This window comes from Clupea harengus, unplaced genomic scaffold (assembly GCF_900700415.2).
Source record: "Clupea harengus unplaced genomic scaffold, Ch_v2.0.2, whole genome shotgun sequence".
Classification (NCBI taxonomy): Eukaryota; Metazoa; Chordata; class Actinopteri; order Clupeiformes; family Clupeidae; genus Clupea; species Clupea harengus.
In genome coordinates, this window is record NW_024879586.1 from 134,260 (window position 1) to 153,414 (window position 19,155).

At 43.9% G+C, this 19,155-nt stretch overlaps 2 protein-coding genes across 6 annotated transcripts; both read right to left on the bottom strand.

The window, feature by feature from the left end:
- Positions 1 to 5,438: 5,438 nt before the first annotated feature.
- Positions 5,439 to 13,255, bottom strand: LOC122129068 (thymus-specific serine protease). Of its 4 annotated transcripts, none has more exons than XM_042704100.1 (12): positions 13,113 to 13,255; positions 12,182 to 12,357; positions 11,776 to 11,875; positions 11,514 to 11,643; positions 11,077 to 11,200; positions 10,785 to 10,862; positions 10,358 to 10,405; positions 9,940 to 10,224; positions 9,460 to 9,601; positions 9,178 to 9,357; positions 6,714 to 6,865; positions 5,439 to 6,522 (listed from the first exon to the last, which is right to left on the bottom strand). In XM_042704100.1, the coding sequence occupies exons 1-12, from the start codon at positions 13,171 to 13,173 to the stop codon at positions 6,460 to 6,462; spliced, it is 1,539 nt and encodes a 512-aa protein (XP_042560034.1). In that variant the 5' UTR covers positions 13,174 to 13,255; the 3' UTR covers positions 5,439 to 6,459. The 4 variants fall into 4 exon arrangements, 3 of the variants coding, with proteins under 3 accessions (XP_042560034.1, XP_042560035.1, XP_042560036.1); XR_006151734.1 differs by lacking the exon at positions 5,439 to 6,522 and adding an exon at positions 7,941 to 8,142 and having other exon boundaries at positions 6,729 to 6,865; XM_042704101.1 differs by lacking the exons at positions 5,439 to 6,522; positions 6,714 to 6,865 and adding an exon at positions 7,232 to 8,142.
- Positions 13,256 to 13,506: 251 nt separating this feature from the next.
- Positions 13,507 to 18,908, bottom strand: ech1 (enoyl CoA hydratase 1, peroxisomal). Of its 2 annotated transcripts, none has more exons than XM_042704103.1 (10): positions 18,382 to 18,908; positions 17,647 to 17,815; positions 17,408 to 17,496; positions 15,976 to 16,100; positions 15,758 to 15,806; positions 15,484 to 15,548; positions 15,119 to 15,189; positions 14,865 to 14,936; positions 14,126 to 14,276; positions 13,507 to 13,981 (listed from the first exon to the last, which is right to left on the bottom strand). In XM_042704103.1, the coding sequence occupies exons 1-10, from the start codon at positions 18,410 to 18,412 to the stop codon at positions 13,877 to 13,879; spliced, it is 927 nt and encodes a 308-aa protein (XP_042560037.1). In that variant the 5' UTR covers positions 18,413 to 18,908; the 3' UTR covers positions 13,507 to 13,876. The 2 variants fall into 2 exon arrangements, with proteins under 2 accessions (XP_042560037.1, XP_042560038.1); XM_042704104.1 differs by lacking the exon at positions 18,382 to 18,908 and adding an exon at positions 17,933 to 18,021.
- Positions 18,909 to 19,155: the final 247 nt, after the last annotated feature.

Below are 19,155 nucleotides of genomic sequence, written 5' to 3' on the forward strand. Positions count from 1 at the left end.
GTGTTCTCCTCCTCTTGGACGGTTCTTTGTTTTATTTCTATCTACCAAGAATAAGGAACTACCTTCTCACCTACTCTCTTAATGACATCATTTCTCCTATTCTATATTCTTAATTCTCCCTTAATGACATCGTTTCTCCCATTCTATATTCTTAATTCTCATTTTTGAAAAGAAAAACAGAACTACTCTCCTTCTGCCGTCTTTTTCACACACACACACATAACACACACACACACAAATATACAACATACTCTCTCTCTCTCTCTCTCTCTCTCTCTCTCACACACACACCCACACCCACACCCACACACGCACACACACACACACACACACACACACACACACACGCACACACACACACACACACACACACACACACACACCACCCTCTGCTGGTCTCCTTACAGATGGAGATTAACTCAGAGCCAAGCTCCATCCGTTTCCCTGACTGTTTGTTATTAAGGAGATGGATGGAGGCTTGCAGTGCCAGCCCAACACAGCCGCAATTACAGCAGCCCCCGTGATAGATAGAGGGAGAGAGAGAGGGAGGAGATGGCGAGAGGGAGATACAGAGAGGGGCATCTATCACACCCTTTAATCTACCTGTCACTCTGTGTGGAAAGGAAAAGGAGAGAGGGAAGAAGGGAGGAGATAGAGAGAAGAGGGAAAAAATAAAAGGTACAGAGAGAGAGAGAGAGAGAGGATTCAGACTAGCTGAATTCTGCCCTTTTGGCCCTGGGGATGCTCTGCTCTTTCAACCCCACGCTTCCCATAGAGCAGCCTGGCATGCATGCAGACACACACACACACACACACACACCAAGACTTTCACTGCGGAGGCAATTAGATCCTGGCGCTAAAGACTTCTCATTGTGTTGTGAAAGAGGTGAACAACACGAACACTAACACTTGACCGGTTCAGCACAAGCAGGTGTAATGTTGACGTCTTGCAGGATATTGACACAGGGCCGGTGTGTTAGGTTCACGTGAGCTCTGGCTGGATGTGGGGTCTGCGCCCGCCCGCTCTCTGAGATGTGATACTCATGAAACCCAATCCTCTGCCTTGGCAGCGTGCCAGGCCCGTCCAGGGCTGGTGTGTCCTTTCATTGATTGATGCTTGTTGTCAGCCCGGCAGCCAGCACACTGTATGTTGCATGCTGTTAACCTGGGGATATTGTGTGGCGCTTTATTGAGTTAATATTAGCTGCTGATGTGGAATGATGCTCCGTAGATACGTCCCAAGGTTGAATGTGGGTTTAAGGACGAGTTCTAAGTTTACTGAGAGGCAGAAACCCATAATCTGAGTGTCTAATGGATGTCAACATGCTCATCACTAGAAGAAAATGATGCATTTATAAATAAAGCATCAGTATTCAAGCACACACTTACTGCACTGCACACTAAACAGTGCTCTTCACACACTCCGCTCACTTTGTCACACACACACACATGCCTTGCTATGGTCCTCTGTGAGATTATGCCTTGATGGTGACTGCTAATGTATGGGCATGATTATGCCTTGATGGTGACTGGTAATGTATGGGCATACATTGCATGTAATATGATAGCGTTTTTCTTTTTACAATGTTATGAGAAAGTAATCCAAAGCTCCCCTCTCCTCCCCCTCTCCTCTCCTCCCCTCCCTCCTTCTCTCATCTGTCCACAGGAGTGAAGGATGGGAAGAAGGGATTAATCTCCTTCCGCCGGCCATGGGAATGATGGATGGACAGATGTGAGGAAGGACAGAGGGAGGGAGGGAGGGAGGGAGGGAGAGGTGGTAAGCAAGGGGGGCAAAGGAGAGATGCGAGGCAAGAAGAGCCATAAATCCAGTGGAGGAGCTGCTCTGCATCACGTAGGCCTGCTGCCCTGCCAGAAGACCAACACTAACAGTCTCACCATTGAAGCCGCCCTACCCAGTAGGCGCTACAGGCTAGTCTTTCTTTCAGCTGGATGGGCTGGGCTGAAATAGGGCGCACAACTTACCACAACAAAAACCTGAGCAAGTGTGTGGTCTTGGCTGTAACTGTGAGAAAGAATCAAATAATTCATGAGAAGAAGAAAAGAAAGTAGGAAAGAAAAAAAAGAAAATACAGAAAGAAAGCAAAGAAAGAAAGATTCAAATAAAAAATGAGAGAAAAGAGACGGGTTGAAAGTGTGGCATTAGTATTACGTCCATAAAGGCATGTCATGAACAAGTAAAATACAGTCACAAAAGTCTAGGAATGTTTGCCTTTAATTGCTTGTCTTATTTGCAGATATCTAGAGGATGCAGTTGGGGTCGTTTCCAACAGTATTGTCATTATTACATTAGGGGTGTCTTTGTGTTTAAAACGTGAACCAGAACTACTGTGTAACACTTTCAGTCACATCAGTGTTGCACCCCATTTGGTATATTATATCAAAATAAAGGCTTTCAGCGGAGGTGGGAAGGATCTGGGAAGGATCTGGGAATGATCTGTTTCCCAGTAGTTCTCACTTTCATTTTTTTCACATCTTTAAAATTGTACATAGTGCCAAGCCCCTGTTATATTGCTCAACGCTAGCCTCCTCAATTAAACATGCATTCCTACAGTACAGAAGAGTCCATTTTTGATTTATAATAACTAATGTATAGTATTGCAGTTCCCAGCAGCAACCACAAGAAATACTAAAGGCTCCTCAAGCAGGGGTGAAATGGGACTGCCTTTTTAATAATTGTGTTAACATTTGTGTTGTAATGCTCGAGCATGTTTGTGAATTTTTGTATGTGTTGATACAGACACATGTGTGTGCGTGTGTGTGTGTGTGTGTGTGTTTTGGGGGCGGGGGTTTGGGGTGTGTTTTCACTCAGCCTCTGGAGTCATCTGTAAGTGCTGTAGTACTGTGACCTGGCTAAGATCAGATAAACTGGGCCTCTCTCTGCACCCCTACCCCCACTCCTACCCCCACCCCCACCCCCACCCCAGTCTGCCCCCTCCCTGCTCCATTTGTCATGAGCCAGCTGTCGGGCCGCTGTGATTGGTTGTTGGGGGAGACAGATAGCCGATAGGCCCTGATTAATAGTTGTGGCTCTGGCACTTGCTCATTGATCAGGGGAGCTGGCGAGAAGTGAGGGAGAGAGGGAGAGAGAGAGAGAGAAAGAGAGAGAGAGAGAGAGAGAGAGTGGAAGGGAGAGATGGAGAAAAAGGATGAGGAGATGGGGAAAGGAGGAGGGAGAACAGGGGAGATTGAAGAAGGAGACAGGGAGGAAGGAGAGAGCAAGAGAGAAAGAAAGCAAGAGAGAGAGAGAGAGAGGGGCTAAATGTGCTTCACCATTCTGTTTAATAGCTGTGCTACTTTTTTGCATGCCAGAGTGAAATCTGTGCTTTCCTTTTTATGATTGAATGTCACCTGCCATGTTTATGTTTAAAATAGTGTGTGCCCCTCTCTCTCTGTGTGTGTGTAAGTGTGTGTGCACCTATCTCTCTGTGTGTGTGTGTAGGTGTTTACGTGTGTGTCTGGGAGTGGGTGGGTGATACATGAATCTGTAGAGTCCATGAAGATAAATAGCATCAGGGCATCATAGGAAGTGTTAAGGCAATGTGTGCTACATGCAAATACCAAACTCTCTTGACCGAATGACCAAGAACACAGTGTGTGTGTGATCAGGAAGAGGTCTAGAGACGGAAGGAGAGGTGCACAGTGATGTGGTTAGGAGTGAGATGGCGGTGGACATGGATGCATGGAACCACAGGATTAGACAGTGTTTGCATGAATATGCTGCCAATCAGATGTTACACACAGTCTCTGTAAAACACACACTGGTGGTTATAGAGAACAGTTCTTCTTGTGATAATCTCGGAGAAAAGAATGGTTACTGAGCAAGGGTTTGGTCAGCAGTTCTGCTAGCCTTCATGACCTCCTCACTGTCTTGACATCCTCTCATGGAGATTATTCAGGACCTGAGGGAGCTGCTTCCCAGACACGCTTCAGTCATGTCCACAGATCATCTGGGGTGGATCTGGCTTCTCCACAGCCATCCCCGAGGAGGCCGGAAAATCTTTAATGGTTTTACATCTGAGGAGCAACGATTGTCACACAGGAGCAGGGAGTCTGTTTGAAATCTGAGGTGCTGTTTCTTCAGAAACCAACGTACACAGTTCTGAGATCAGTCAACTCCAGCAGCCATTTCTCTTTCCCACTGATTGTTGAGGTTTATCGTGGGCTGTGACTTCTTCCCGTAGCTCTACCCTTATATCATGAAGAGCACTGCATGCATTCACAACTCCTGACAACTGGACACCCATGCTGTACCTTGGGCCATGAGCACCCCCCCCCCCCCCCCTCAGGGATCCCCTCAGCCACGGTGATGTTCCTTAGCACACATAGGTGTCCCCAGGCAACCCAGAAGAATCCTCTCACAACCACACTTCTTCTACCTGCATCCTTCAAACACAGACAGGGCTCTTGTTTCAGTGCTATTCCCCGCTACATCAACAGATGAGGTAGGTGCATTCAAACCCAACTACACAGGTTAAAATGAGGAGTTCATTTCAGTGTCACTTACACAGATTCTATCCTCTTGCTGTATTCAGCAGACACTGTGAAATAGGGAAATGGGAATGAGTGTGCCTGTGTGAGTGTTCAAATGGACATTACAACCGCTGCTAAAGAGCCACAAAGTGTGTGTGAATGGTTTAGTGTTTAGGGGTGGGCATGTGTGAAGGAGTGGTTGTGCAAATGAGCTATAAGGTTGTTGTAACAAGGGGTTAGTCCATATGTGAGATGTGTGTGTGATGTCTTCACCGAATGAGCGTGTGTGTGTGTGTGTGTGTGTGTGTGTGTGTGTGTGTGTGTTAGGAGAGGAGGGCGGGTGATGGGGCTCTCAGTGGGGAGGTCAGTGTAGGGAGGTCATGACCTGTATGACCCCAGGGGAGTGAAGATCATCAATCAGTGGTGGGCAGGGCTGAATGGCAGGAGACCCCACCCACCCTCCCCCACACACATACACACATTCAAAGAGAGGGGGTGATAGAGAGAAAGAGAGATAGAGAGGGAGAGAGAGATAGAGAGAGAGAGAGAAAGAGAGAGGTCTACCATACACACAGACACATTTCTCTCTCTTTTTAACACACATAGACATATTTCCCTCTCCGTCTTTTTCATAAAGAAATGTATACCCAGAAACAGGTCACTCTACACACACACACACACACACTCACACACACATACACAAACACAAATCATGTCTCCGCCCCTGAGAGAAACAGATGGCCCTGGGACACACACTCCCTCTTCCCTCTATCATCCCCCCCCCCCCCCCCCCACCTCACACACACACACACACTCACACACACTCAAACACACACACACACTCACACACGCACACTCACAAACACACGCACACTCACACACAAACACACACACACACACACAAACACACATATCACTACAAATAATGTCCAAGACACCAAGACAACTGCAGTTAAGAGTTTACTATGCACACTGACACTCCAACACACTCTACCTTACACAGACATGCGTTAATTGTGAGAAACTAACATAGTCTGCAGATGCTCTTAACATGCCAATAGTTCAACATTTACCAAGACACACTGAAACAAAACTAAGAGAGCGTATTAAAACATGGCAGATTGTCAGTAGTCTTCAAATAGGCTGACATTGGGGTGCAATTTTAAGTGTTCTTATATTGGCTATGTGTTATTTTTTGTTCACCAGAAGAGATGTTTACCAAAGGGAAGACCTCCCGAGACCTGGTCATATCTGAGCAAAGACTACATGGCTACTGTACCTCTGGGATTCGGCACTTAATGAAGCCTGAGACACATAACTTGTAGTCATTGCATGAAATAAGGGCTCTTAATCAGTGGTGAACTGTCCTCACAACAGATGTGGTAGAAATGTGAGTTGTTATTTGTCATCACTATTAAAATGGACACGGTTACATGAAATACACCATCTAAAAATAATTGTCCATTTTAAAATATTTGTGTAATGTAAGTGGGAAACGTGTGGCTGTGTAGTTCAGATAAGATTATCGATTCACTGACGCATTTGGATGAATTGGGAAAGGTGAAATGCAGTCACACAAGCGTATGGCGCCCTCTGCTGGGCATAAGAAAACATACAGGACAATAACTGGTATGAAAGCCAAGTGCTGATATTCTCACTCTAAATATTTGTTTCCTTCGATCATTTCAGACCAACCAACGCTGCAACCTGAGTTAGTCATTAGAGAAAAGGCCTTCCCAACACCAATAAATAGGGGGAACTTCTGAATGCTTTTAGCTTTCACTAACGCAGTCTATATGCATTCTCATGGAAATGTTTTTCAACTGCATATACATAGCAGTGGGCAACACACACACTCATTTGCGTACAAAGACCAACATTTTCTAAAAAGCCAGGCTATCAGCGGAGAAAATGCTGTGGTCAAGCCAGCCTGATCCTGGCGTCCGCCCTCTGCCATCTGACCAATGCTCAGCGCATCATGAGCTCCCAGGCAGCGCTCTTCAGCCAGATGGCAACATGCCTCTCAATCTCCTGCGGACATGGAAAGAAAGAAAGAAGGAAAGAAAGAGGGAAGGAAAGAAAGAAAGAAAGAAAGAGAGAAAGAGAGAAAGAAATATCTGAGAAATAGGCATCTGAATGGAGACAGGAATAGATTTGAGAGTTGCTCAGACCCCTCCACTATCTGGTGCCCTTTGGTCTGTGGTATCCCCTGGCTCCCTCACCTCCCTGGCCTCTCGCAGCGACTCGCGGTCGGACTTCTCCTCCGGCTCCATGTCAGCACAGTGGGAGGTGCCCTTGATGTAGATGGCGCGGTCCTTGTCCATCCAATTGCCATTGCTTGTCACACTCAGTTCATGCCAAGGGTCGATCTCTCCTGGGTTGGGAGAGGACAGAGATGGCCTCAGGAGGTGTCTCACAAGAGGCAATCTCACTATAGGACTATAGATAACCTTTGCATTACACATATACACACACACTACCGTTCCTGCTTTGGAATCACCCACGGAAACCCAACTTTTTATCCATCAAATAAGGTGCAGAATGAATCCAAAATATAGTCAAGACATTTAGACAAGTGAGACATAGTGATTTTTGCTTAAAATAATAATTTTGTGCTTAAAAATAACGCTCATCAGAGAATCCTCCATTTGCAGCAATTATAAACTTTGCTATTTTCTTTAAAAGACAAGTAACATTTCCAGTCATTCTTAACTTTTGAACGGTAGTGCATATCTATTCATTTTATTAATTTCTTTCTTTAATTTTTTTTAATTATCTGCCATTTTCAGAGCTTTCCCATGTTCCAGTATACTGAAAACTTTTCTCCCTGAAAAATCCCACAATGCACTCGTAAATTCAGTGCGCATTAAATGCAATATGCTCCCTGATCGGAAGCAACGTCACGTTAGACTACTAACAATTCATTCAAATCTGTCTGTACAGTACACTGAATTTGCATAATTTAAATCGACTGTTCAAATACCTGTAGCCTATTTAGCAGGTACGCCCATGCTGATCAGCTCTGGATCATTGCAATGTTCTCTTGGCAAAGGCCAGGAGTTGATTAACTGCTCTTCGATTTAAATATTGTTGATCATACTGATGTTTTTTTAAATGGTTTAGGGTTTGTCACTTGTCGCAAAAGAACTATTTTTATAGTCGGTTAAGTTGATTAGTTGTTCCAGCCCTACAAAGAACTGTACAGGCAAAGCTGGAAGGAACCTGTCTAAGACGCCTACGTCGTAACCACAGCAACCCAGGCAGATAGGTTGGTGATGTCTGGACTCACAAAACCGATCTGATCACTTGCAAATAACAGTGCGGGATAATCCTCTCAAAAGATCTGATTTAAAAATCAAATCCTATTTGCCTGCAATCAGAGGTCCTCTGCCTTTCATGCTTTCATGCCTCCCCTCAATCACATTATTAAGAAAAAACACATTATTTACCATTATTGTGCCGATAACACACAGATTCTCATTTCACTATCCTCTGGCAACCTCCAGCCCATAGACTCCCTTGCAGCTGCTTGGAAGAACTTAACCACTGGATGGCGGCAAACTTCCCTCAGCTAATCGCCAGGTAGTTTAGCAACTTGATGGTGACACGCAGGACAAAAGCACCACATTGCTTCGGTGTCTCAGTGGTTCCCTGAAGATTCAAACTGGGATAGGTGACACTGCATTTAAGCATTGCCATAACTGTTACAGGTCATTTCATACATGCAGCGGAATAGAATCAGTCACTCAGTGCACATCTCCTCCCACTTTCCCCCCAAACTCCCGTGAATGGAAAAAAAGCGCAATTTGTGATTGGGTGCTCTAGTGATGGGAATAGCATTCTGTCCACAAAAGCCAAGGCTGCTTAAACTTGTGTATGCTTCAGTCTCAGTTCAAAGGAATACGACATGTGCTTTGCTTATCTGAACAAAACATATTCTGTAACATGCTGACTCACGGATTCTATCGGACTAAAGGCAAATCATTAGCTACATTCAGTAATATACCCTATGGAAATAATTTATTTTTTACTTTAGCAAAACACTAATGTCTACGAAAGTGCAAGCAGTCTTTGCTTTTGTGGACAGGATATACATTCTGTAACCTACTGACTTGCGGATTTATGGACCAAAGTCCTTAAATCATACTTCAGAAAGGTCGCCTATGGACATCGGCTAATTCCTTTGAAGTAAAACAGTAACGTCTACAAAAGGTTGTTTGTGCTTGTTGAGGACGCTCTACTATGTGTAGATATACTATTGATATGGGATATCCCACAGACAAATATGCAGGCATAATGTGCCACTCTTCCAATAAAGGGAACATGATATTTTTTGCCAGATACAGAAATCAGACTTGGACAGTGATGGTTTGTGATTGGCACATTCAAATGTTCCCTGTCAGAAAAGAATAAGGCGCTATGCCTATATCCAAAATCCACGACTTTAGTTTAGACACTAAACTTTAGCCTTTGGTTTACTTTAACCTTTAATGTAGACAACCCGCCCGGGCATTTCCGCCATTAAAACTGGCATGCGGACCTGAACTATATATTAAGAGAAGATGGAGGATGTGAAAACATAACTGGTTGAACTAGTTTGTAGGCAGGTTGACCAAGATCTGTTCTACAGTCGTTGTTAAACATGATAAGATGCTAGATGAGATAAACAAAAGATGAAACCCCCACCATTGACATAGAGCACTCTGTGGGTCTGGGGATGGTCCCCTCCATAGTACATGTTGGTGAAGGCCACATTCCCTGGCAGCTTCTCCTCAGGGATCCCAAACAGCTGAGTGCAGAGCTCTGTGGCCGCACGCAGCGTCAACATGCGAGAGAAGGGACAGGAGGAGTCCTCACAAGTCTGGACTGCAATCATACAAGGACACACAAGCAACACACTCAGTCCCAAATGGAAATGCATGTCAGCATGCAGTCACCCGATCCAACACAAGCAGGCGGCTGACTCACAGAAGCCAAACTCAGTGCAGGACTGGTAGTACCACTGGCGGCGTCCAGAAGCAACCACGTCATCAGAGGTGTCCATCAGCTCCTCTAGCTCGTGCTCGTGAGACGCCAGCAGGCAGGGCAGCCCCTCCACCTCCCTGTAGATCTGAGTCACAGACACAGCACAGCAACCACTAATCAAGCAGCAGATTCCTGTTACAGGTTATACATACTAGCCAATGCTGTTTCCATTACAGTTACATTACAATTCAATGACTGTAAAAGAGAGCAGTGAAGTAGCCTTGGCTATATGACATGACAGTTAAACTGGATCACCTGTATTCATGTGTGGATTAAACTGGACAATTCCCCAAAATGTTTCAGATTAGTGTTTTAGTGCTAATCTCCAGCGAAACTAGCCTGTTACCTAATTGTAGGTTAACATAATGTGCCAGCGGCGCTACGCGCAACAACTTACACAAATGGGGAGGTGCCGTAACTTACTTCCACAAGTTTGACCAAACGGTCATACGCCTCAATCTCTTCCTCATATTTCTCACTCTGATTGGTCATTAGGACGCAGAGCTCATCTATGGACATGGTTCCTTCGATTTCATTGTACTCTACAGTGCCTGCTATGAGGTCAGCCAGGCTGCTGATCAGCTCGATCTGGTCATCCAGGCTGCTGGGGTCCTCACAGCACGAGAAGTCCTTCCACACCTGGCTCTCATTTCCACCAATAAGAGCCGCCTCAACTGCAGCGAAGGCCTCCCAAACATCGGAGACACACTAAGGAGAGATAACAACTGTATGTACAGTACATATATAGTCACACACACATCCACCAATCCATCCATTCATTCATTTACCTACTGTATGTATCTATATTATCTTTAAATATCAACTTCCTAATCACACTTACCTTCTCAGAGCCTCCCACCTCCTTATCCATTAAGCTCAGTCCTACAACCTGCAATTGAGGAACACACAACTAAACCCATGCCATGCAACACATGGTACAGCAATGAAGTTATCTATGTCACTTACTACATGCATCAAAAACCCTGGGACCCCATGACCTGTCTCTACTGGAAAAGGTTTACTGAAGATGGGTGTACTTGTGCAGGTCAGTTTACTGAAGATTGGTGTACTTGTGCAGTTCAGTTTACTGAAGATTGGTGTATTTGTGCAGTTCAGGTCAGTTTACTGAAGATGGGTGTACTTGTGCAGTTTAGTTTACTGAAGATTGGTGTATTTGTGCAGTTCAGTTTAGTTTACTGAAGATTGGTGTACTTGTGCAGTTCAGTTTAGTTTACTGAAGATTGGTGTACTTGTGCAGGTCAGTTTACTTTGTTAAACGTGGAGAAGTCCAGTTTGGCTTGAACAGGAGCAGAGGAGGCTACTGCACCATAGATGAGGTGAGGGAACTGGAAAACAATGGAACACACACACATCATATGTTATGAGTATTCTTAACACTGCTAAAATAGGGTCTTTATGTATTTACGGCAGCAGGTATGACGGCAGAGATGTCCAGTGTGTCAGGGTTTCTATTCGCCATCTTGCACACGCACACAGTGTGGATCAATATGAATCCCATCCCACACTGGTGCTGGTGCTGGTTCCACAGAGGAACAGTACCTTGCCACGCAGCCAGGCAGATAGGGCTCCTGCGTAGGAGCCCCCAAAGCTGATCCAGGTGTTCTTGTCAGAGAGGCTGTAACGATCGGATATGTGGCGATGGAATGTGACCAGATCAGCAAGACTATGAAACAAGGAGGTGTGTCTGTCAGTTCAGGTGTGCATTATCTCTGTGTAATTTACAATAAAAAGGAAATGTTTAGACTCCAACCAATCCAACTCTATGTCCCCACTTCTAATCATATTAAATGTCCCAGACAAAAATGATGTATGTGGGCAAGATATATCACATGTATTCCACATTCTTAAGTCCTCAAGGATAACAGAGCCTATAAACTTTTAATTTTGACTATTTGATTTGATGATAAGTGTGTGGCGTATATTTCCATATTTGACATTCTCGTGAAGTAGTGTCTTCCCCCAACATGTGTTCTCACGCCTGTTGGCTGGACAGATCAGACAGGTTCTCTGTCTCCAGACCCTCTGGGTTAATGCTGTCGCCATAGAAACGGTGCTCCAGGGCCACAAGCAGTGCACTGTGCTCCTCTGCCATGTCAACATGGTGCCCTAGGAGACGTCACATACAACCCAAGTAAGCAAAGTTGTTATTTTATCAGCTGTTCGTGTAACTTAAAGCTCAGTGAGCAACTCAGAAGTGCTATATACTGTGTACGATACGGTGAGGTTACAGGGCCATACCTGCCAAAACATCTATTTCTGATAGTGGGCCTTCTCCGCCAATGTAAAGAAAGACTGGTCCATCAGGTCGGTCCCAGTACTGGTCGTTCACAAAGAATTTCTGCGGGAGAGGTTGGTATATAATAAGCTGCTGCAGGCATATGAACAGATCACATACATGCCCTCCTTGAAACTCAGAGAGCCCCGGTCCCTTCATTATCTGTAACTATACGTGCCCTTTTTTATGGTGAGTCTGCCTTCTATTAAAGTCTGCACATAGCCCACATTCAATGTAGTGTGAATACAAACTAGAGTGCTTGGTGTGCATATTCCGTGACAAATAATAATGAACTGACCCAGGTCTGTCATGTTCGGTGCAAAGCATCCCGATATGGATGAGGCACATCTGCTAACAAGAGTCTTTTACCTGAGGAAATGTGTCCTCGCGATTGCTATCAAAATGATCCAGTGGCTGATGGAGAAGTCCTTCTTTGGTATGACCCCTGGGTCGATTTCCTCTTAATGCGTTCCTCATAACATATTGCTTGGCCTTTTGATTCCGTGCTTCACGAACACGTTCTCTGATCCGCCAAAGAACCCGTCCTGAGACACATGGGTAGCATAAGTCAAAATGGTGTCGATTTCACCTTTGATGGCACTTCTATGAATTTATGCGCTATCACTTGAACAACGAAGCTCTAAAGCAACGCGGCATTTCAGACAGTCAAGCGTCAATTAAAGCCACAGCAGTATCATAATACACTTACGCACAGCTAGGAGGTGCCATGTATAGCCCTACGTTAATTACACCACACCAGTCAAGCGGCTCCTCACACGCTTTTTCGCTTACTTACATGCAGGAATGTTTTTGTTGTTGTTGTTGGCAAGTAAACAGGCACTTATCTTACACATGCTCATGTCCCAAATGACTGACATTAGGCGTTATCGGCAAGAACAGTCTGTTTAGGGCAGTTTACTCGTAGGCCTACACAATTTTTTAAACACACTGGCAACAAAACAGGCTGGCTTAGTTTACAAAAATAATAAAAGGCAAAAAATAGCTGAAGTTAAATACAAACGGGTTATGTTCTGTAGGCCTACATCGAAGTTACCCAAATGCAAGCCTAATTTGTCGTATATCAAATTAGGACATTTGTATGGAAATTGTTTTCCACTTATCTAGGTTAGTCTTTGCAACAAACTGTACAACACACAATTCAAAATAAACGCATTTCTTTGCTATAGGCTAGGCTTTTACGATACGAATTTCACCACAACTAATACATTTCTCACCAACGTAGCCTAACTCAAATGCATATATAGAATAACAACCTGAAGACAACAAATGTATATTTTACCAGCGCAGGCGTAGCTCAAAAGGACAATGAGGATTGTCAAGCGACCTGTTGACAAATACATGACGAAAGTTGGTCAGTGAACGGATTGACACTACTGAATGTTTGAGGTGCAGGAGGCCGAATGACTTTCTTTTTAAGGGATTCGTCAAAGAAACGTTATCTATTTTTACAGACGCAAAGTAGGCGTCTGTGCTTGCCTTTTTCTGTATGATACGCGCAGCCCAGCCACATCACTAACGCTAACGAGCTTTGCTTGGGCACAGACTTGACCTCAAACAACCACTGAACGGGTCCGCATCAGATTGAACCCTGATCCCGTCCAGAGTCGTCTGCTGTTAAGTGGAAGTGAACAGTGACGTACAGACACGTACACAAACAAACATACTGCATTATGTATAAACCAGAAAAAAAACACTTTATTGAAGAAAACGTTTAATTGGCAAATTAACACAGGAGTATAGAGAGCAGGCTTGTTGCACTGTGATCACAACCCTTCAGAGGGTGTTGGTTGTGTCTGTTGGCTGTGAGGTGAAGTGTTCCGTCCCCAAGGCACCAGTGAATCCTGCCAAATATCTACCTGGGTCATCACCCATGCTAAGGCAAACCAGGTGAAAATGAGGGTCATTGTAGAATTAGTCTGCTGGAGTTCATACAATGAATAGAGTCCACAGGTTTAGTTTCATATTTTTTACTCATACCTATACACCTTCCAGTGTCCTAATCGGCATACATACTGTGCACCTTTCCCACAGGCCTTTGGGGCCTTAGAGCTTTGAGAAAGTCACTTCTTTGGGACTCTTCTTTTCCATGGCTGCCTGAGCGGACTTCATGACATCCTGTGTCTGCAGCATGCTCATATTCCATGTGGCCTTAGAGGTGGAAGAGACAGAGACAGAAAGAAAGAAAAAGAGAATCAAGAAGAGGAAATAAATCAGTAGCAATTACACCAGAGCGCACGTACAGTATAAACATGCAGACACACAGACTGGGCAGTGAATGTCAGACAGACCCACCATGTACTGAAGGCCCTCAGCAACACTGTGGTCGCGTGAGTAGATGAGGTTCATCTTGGTGCCCTGCACAGCCACAGGACTGCGGGCCGCCATCTCCCCCGCCAGCTCCAGGGCCCCAGCCATCATGGACTCCTTATCTGGGAACACCCGGCTGCATCAAAAGGAGACACAAATCATAGCTCACATTCTTGCAGGTGCAAGGGAGACTGTTTTTTTGCCTAAATGCACTCAGTTCCAGTGTCGTAGTCCTGCCTAAAGGTGATGCATGGCTTAGGGGTGGAACTACATTCACAGCCTTATGAAAACCGCAGTCATTCCATGCAAACCAGTTTCTGGACTCTTAGACATTTCAGTCATTCCTTGTGCCATGTACATATTATATATGTAAGAAGTTACATGTTTTAAGTAGTTTTCCCACATCCAGTCACAGTTAGATCCACAAACAGTTTACAGCCATTTACATCATTCAAACGTGGTCACCACTGATCCAGGACACATATGTACATTATATTCATTCTAAGAGGTTAACTCAGAACACTGGTGTTGCTGGTAAATGTACTTATTTTGTCTGTGTTTTTCGTTTGTGTGTGTGTGTGTGTGTGTGTGTGTGTGTGTGTGTGTGTGTGTGTGTGTGTTTGTGCGTGTTCTCATACGTTCACCTCTATCCTGTTTTGATTGATGTTGGTTAAGCAATCTCACTCACCTGATATATTTTAGTTGCAATAACCATGCAGCTCACCTGACAAGTCCAGAGTTCTTGGCCTCGTCAGAGTACATCTTGCGTGCCGTCAGTGCTAACTCATTCACCAGGCTAAACAGAAAACACATAGACATTAGCTCATATGCCTATCCCCCCTGCCTGTTGGAAAGTTGTCATCTTTTGGGAGTCAATCTGTATCATTTCTTGGAACCCTGAATTAAAAACCACACAGGAAGAGCTGATACATGACATTTCCTTGTAAGGGAAGAATAAGAGCTTTGAGCCCTGCTCACCTGCGGCTACCTATGACCTTGGGAAGTCTCTGCAGCGTGCCCACATCGGCCGCCAAACCAATGTCAACTTCCTGTTGGGGGAGGGCAAAAGGAAATATGTGATGGTATCAGACAGCCAGCATTGTCACCCAACAGGTCTAGATTTACTACAGTTGGCCAACTGATAATTATCACCCCTAACCTGTGAAATGTCTAGACACACTAATTAGACACTTGGCAGCACCACAGAAGTTAGAACAAATAAACAAAAACAGGAAAACACAGAAGTGACATGGCATTAATGACATCAGGAGTGACCTTTGTCAGTTCTCAGCATTTGCCAATTGAGGTAAATTCCTTTGGTAATTAATGAAGAGACGGCCTACCTTAACCTGAAACCAAGCATCCTGGGTACAAAGGCGAATGTCACAGGCGGTGATGAGATCCACACCTGATAACACACACACACACACACACACACACACACACACAATGAAATAAAACACTACAGAAGACTAACACTATGAACACTTAGTAGAATTTATAAACAAATAAATAATAATATTTGATGCTGAAATAACTTATTTTTTTAAGAATTCTGAACACACACGCATACAGGATATCCACCAATACACCCAGAATAACAACCCTTTCTCCTACCTCCTCCAACACAAGCTCCATGCACTGCAACTACTACTGGCTTTGGGCACTGCAGATGGTGGAGAAATGGAGGGAGTCAGTTGGTTGACTGAGTGACACATTGTCATTGCAGGAAATGTACAGTAGGAACACGACTCAAAGACAGTGGATGAGAGACTGAAGCACAGTATTTCTTAACCAATCCAAACACAACCAAACAAACATATTCATGGTCAAACCTTTTCAATCACTGAGAAAGTCTCCTGATACTTGCTAATGATGCGTCGCAAGTTCCACGAGGTTCTCGCAATGTCATCCCCCTCAGGCTGCAGGACGTCACTGGCCATGTCCATTAAGTCAATACCTACAAGACAAGCCCGGAGCTCAGTACAGAAAGGACAGAAAGATAAAGTATGCATACTGGCGTCATGTACCTGATGCCTCTCTCAGATTCAGACCAATCTGGGTTTTTTTATCTCCATGAAGAGATTAAGTTCTTCCCAATATTTCATTCTTCCTTTGTGAAGAGACCATTTCATATATAAATATGTATCTGATGGTTTACCATGCTGGTGGTCCTGAGTGTGTGGGACCACACAAGCATAGAATACAGAAGAGATACCACAACCCAACACACCACACATTACTGAGGACACCGCAGGCAGGCATACTCAAAACAACACTGTGACTTTTCTACCGGTTCAACTAGTCTGTGGTGCGAACAGTGGTTGAGTTGTCATCAGCTTATCTATTCCACCTTGGGAGTACATTCAGTGACATCATAAGATTCTTTTGACATTCCACAATGCCAGGTGACTTGAGTTCATGCACCTGGCAGTCGTGCAGGTAAAAGACAAAAACAATGAGTGCGTGTAGCACAAATACACAGACAGACTTACACAAAACACACAGGGAAAGCTTCACTGAGGAAAAACTTTACAGTTGAAATGACACCACTCTTTTTTTTTTAACCAGTTTCAGAACCTAAGACTTTGCTGCATACCATTTCCCCTCCTCTCTTTACTGTCCAGTTTATCTTTTAACTATCTATTTGGAAAATCCCACAGATCATATGCAATCAGATTGTACCATAGTACTATTATTATCTCTCTTCTTCTGAGGGAGTGCAGGAATGGAAAAACAGAAAGAAAACTTACAACAACAGTGTCTATTTTCAGTTTTCAGTTTGTGTATCATCCCTTTATGCTCCTAGAGTATGTGACACAGGTCTGAGGGGATTAGGCCATGCAGAGCTAAAATGGAGTTCACATAAGGCCGTTTCCAAATTGTTTCCAGATCTTGAAGGTCCCTGCAACAATGGAATGTATTCTGTGACTAAGAACTCAGTAGGCAAACTTTTGCCTTGTAGGTGCTGAAGTATCTAATAGGCCTTCTTAATTTCTTAGTAATCATCTTACTATTCCATTTTACAGGTTCATGGAGATAATAGGCTATTTTCAGAATGCATATAGTTCATTTTTCCAGCTCAGTGGCCATAGACAACCACAAAATAGTAGCTAAACTGTTTGTGCATAGTTGCAAGGACTGTGACAAAATTAATGTAATGTGCACTTGGTCCTCCGTGTTTGAAATGGAACATCTTCCAGTGCTTTTGAATGGAACATCTTACAGTGCTTTTGAAAAGGGTGGTAGAGCACTGATGAACATTACCAGCAGTGAAAATCTTTCCAGCGCCTGAGACAATCACAACTCGACATTCTGAATCGTCAGCAATCTGGGTGAAGCAGTCTACCATTTCACTGAAAGATAAAGGAGAGGGGGATTAAAGGCCTATGTACGTGTGCAAGCCATAGGGAAATGTGCATTGCTACCTAATACACTAAGGTCTGTCATAAAACTATAGTGTCAGAAGAAAGCATGAAAGTAGAATTAAATTAACAGAAGACTACCTCCAGAACGCCCTGTTCATGGCATTTCTTTTCTCAGGGCGGTGCAGCTCCACGTGGGTGATGGCCTCGGTTGGGTGACTGATTGACAGCGTGGAAAAAGGAGAGGTGGGCCCCCCCTCCGATGACATCGCTCTGATGTAGTTTAATACAGGGAGCCACAGACGTCTGTCTAAACATGCCATTGAAAACAAACAAAAAGAACTGAAAACTAAAAGATAAACTGATAAAAACGTTAAATAAGATATAGCAGGTAAGGAACAGATATCTCCAACCTATCTATACCTACCTATCAACCAATCGACATAGCCTACTGTTGATCAGACATATATGGTAACAAGACCATAACACAACAGAACATAGGCTACAACATAGGCTGCAGGGTTACTGAGTGGACAACAAAGGTTATGAAGACCTTTCACCCACTTTACGATTTTGCAATCAGAGTGTCACATTAGCTAATGCCCATGTAAAATCAGATGTGCTTTCAGTCTACGATTACAATTTTCAGATAAACAGTGGCGTTAAATAACTTTGCTACCTCAGAATTAGTGATAGGGCATTCCAAGTTAAATATCTGATTGACTGGTTAAAGTATCTAGTGCCTACAGTGCTCCAGCCTTGAAATGGAAACAGGCGAATTGTTAACAATACATTTATTCAGTTGATAAAAAATGATCACTTACGAGTGAGTGTTTGACAAGAACCACAACCACTTCATTACAATACAAAACTTACTTTGCATAAAGGCAGATCTGATGAGAGTCATTGCACAACGAAAATGTTCTGTCGAGGTCACACAGGAAAATCTGAAGAAATGCTATAAGCTCCTTGAAGTCAATTCGTGCAGAACACACATTTAACATGAGCTGTTTCTTTCCACGTTACCAGAGTAGATTTACTTAATAGAAATTGTCAGAAGGTTTTCAGCCTTTATCTTGCAGGTACTGTTGCTCACAGACATATGTCTATGCTGTTGCTGATCTTCCAAGCGCCATTTTCTTCTCAGTTCTACGGCGTCCCGGAAAGTACAAACGGTACTCGTCTTTATTCACTAGGACTTCAGTTCTTTGCATCGAATTCTCTATGAACTCATTTTTCTCTGCCAATTTCTCTACAATCTCATCCTTCTGGAAACCATGGCACCTTCATAGACAGTGATACTTCTTTTAAAAGCAGCAAGGAGTTATGTTCCAAAACTAGCAAGCTAACTATCTAAAAGGCACGCAAACACCACCAACAGCCCATTTCACACTGATAGAAGCTTGCCAACACACTTACTGGTGTCTTTTGCAATGTCATGCTGTGAAGGCTATTCTTCCATTTTTGCAGGGTATTCCAGCCCGGTATACAGAACTGCATATCTTGAATGACTAGTGGGAAAGACACAGGTGTTTATCGGTCCTTCACATGACCATATGCGATCAAAATTAATTTGAGGATAGTACCAAAATGAGTTACCTATAAAAACCATACCTCAAAAAGTGTCATTGTATAGTGTTACTCGCCACC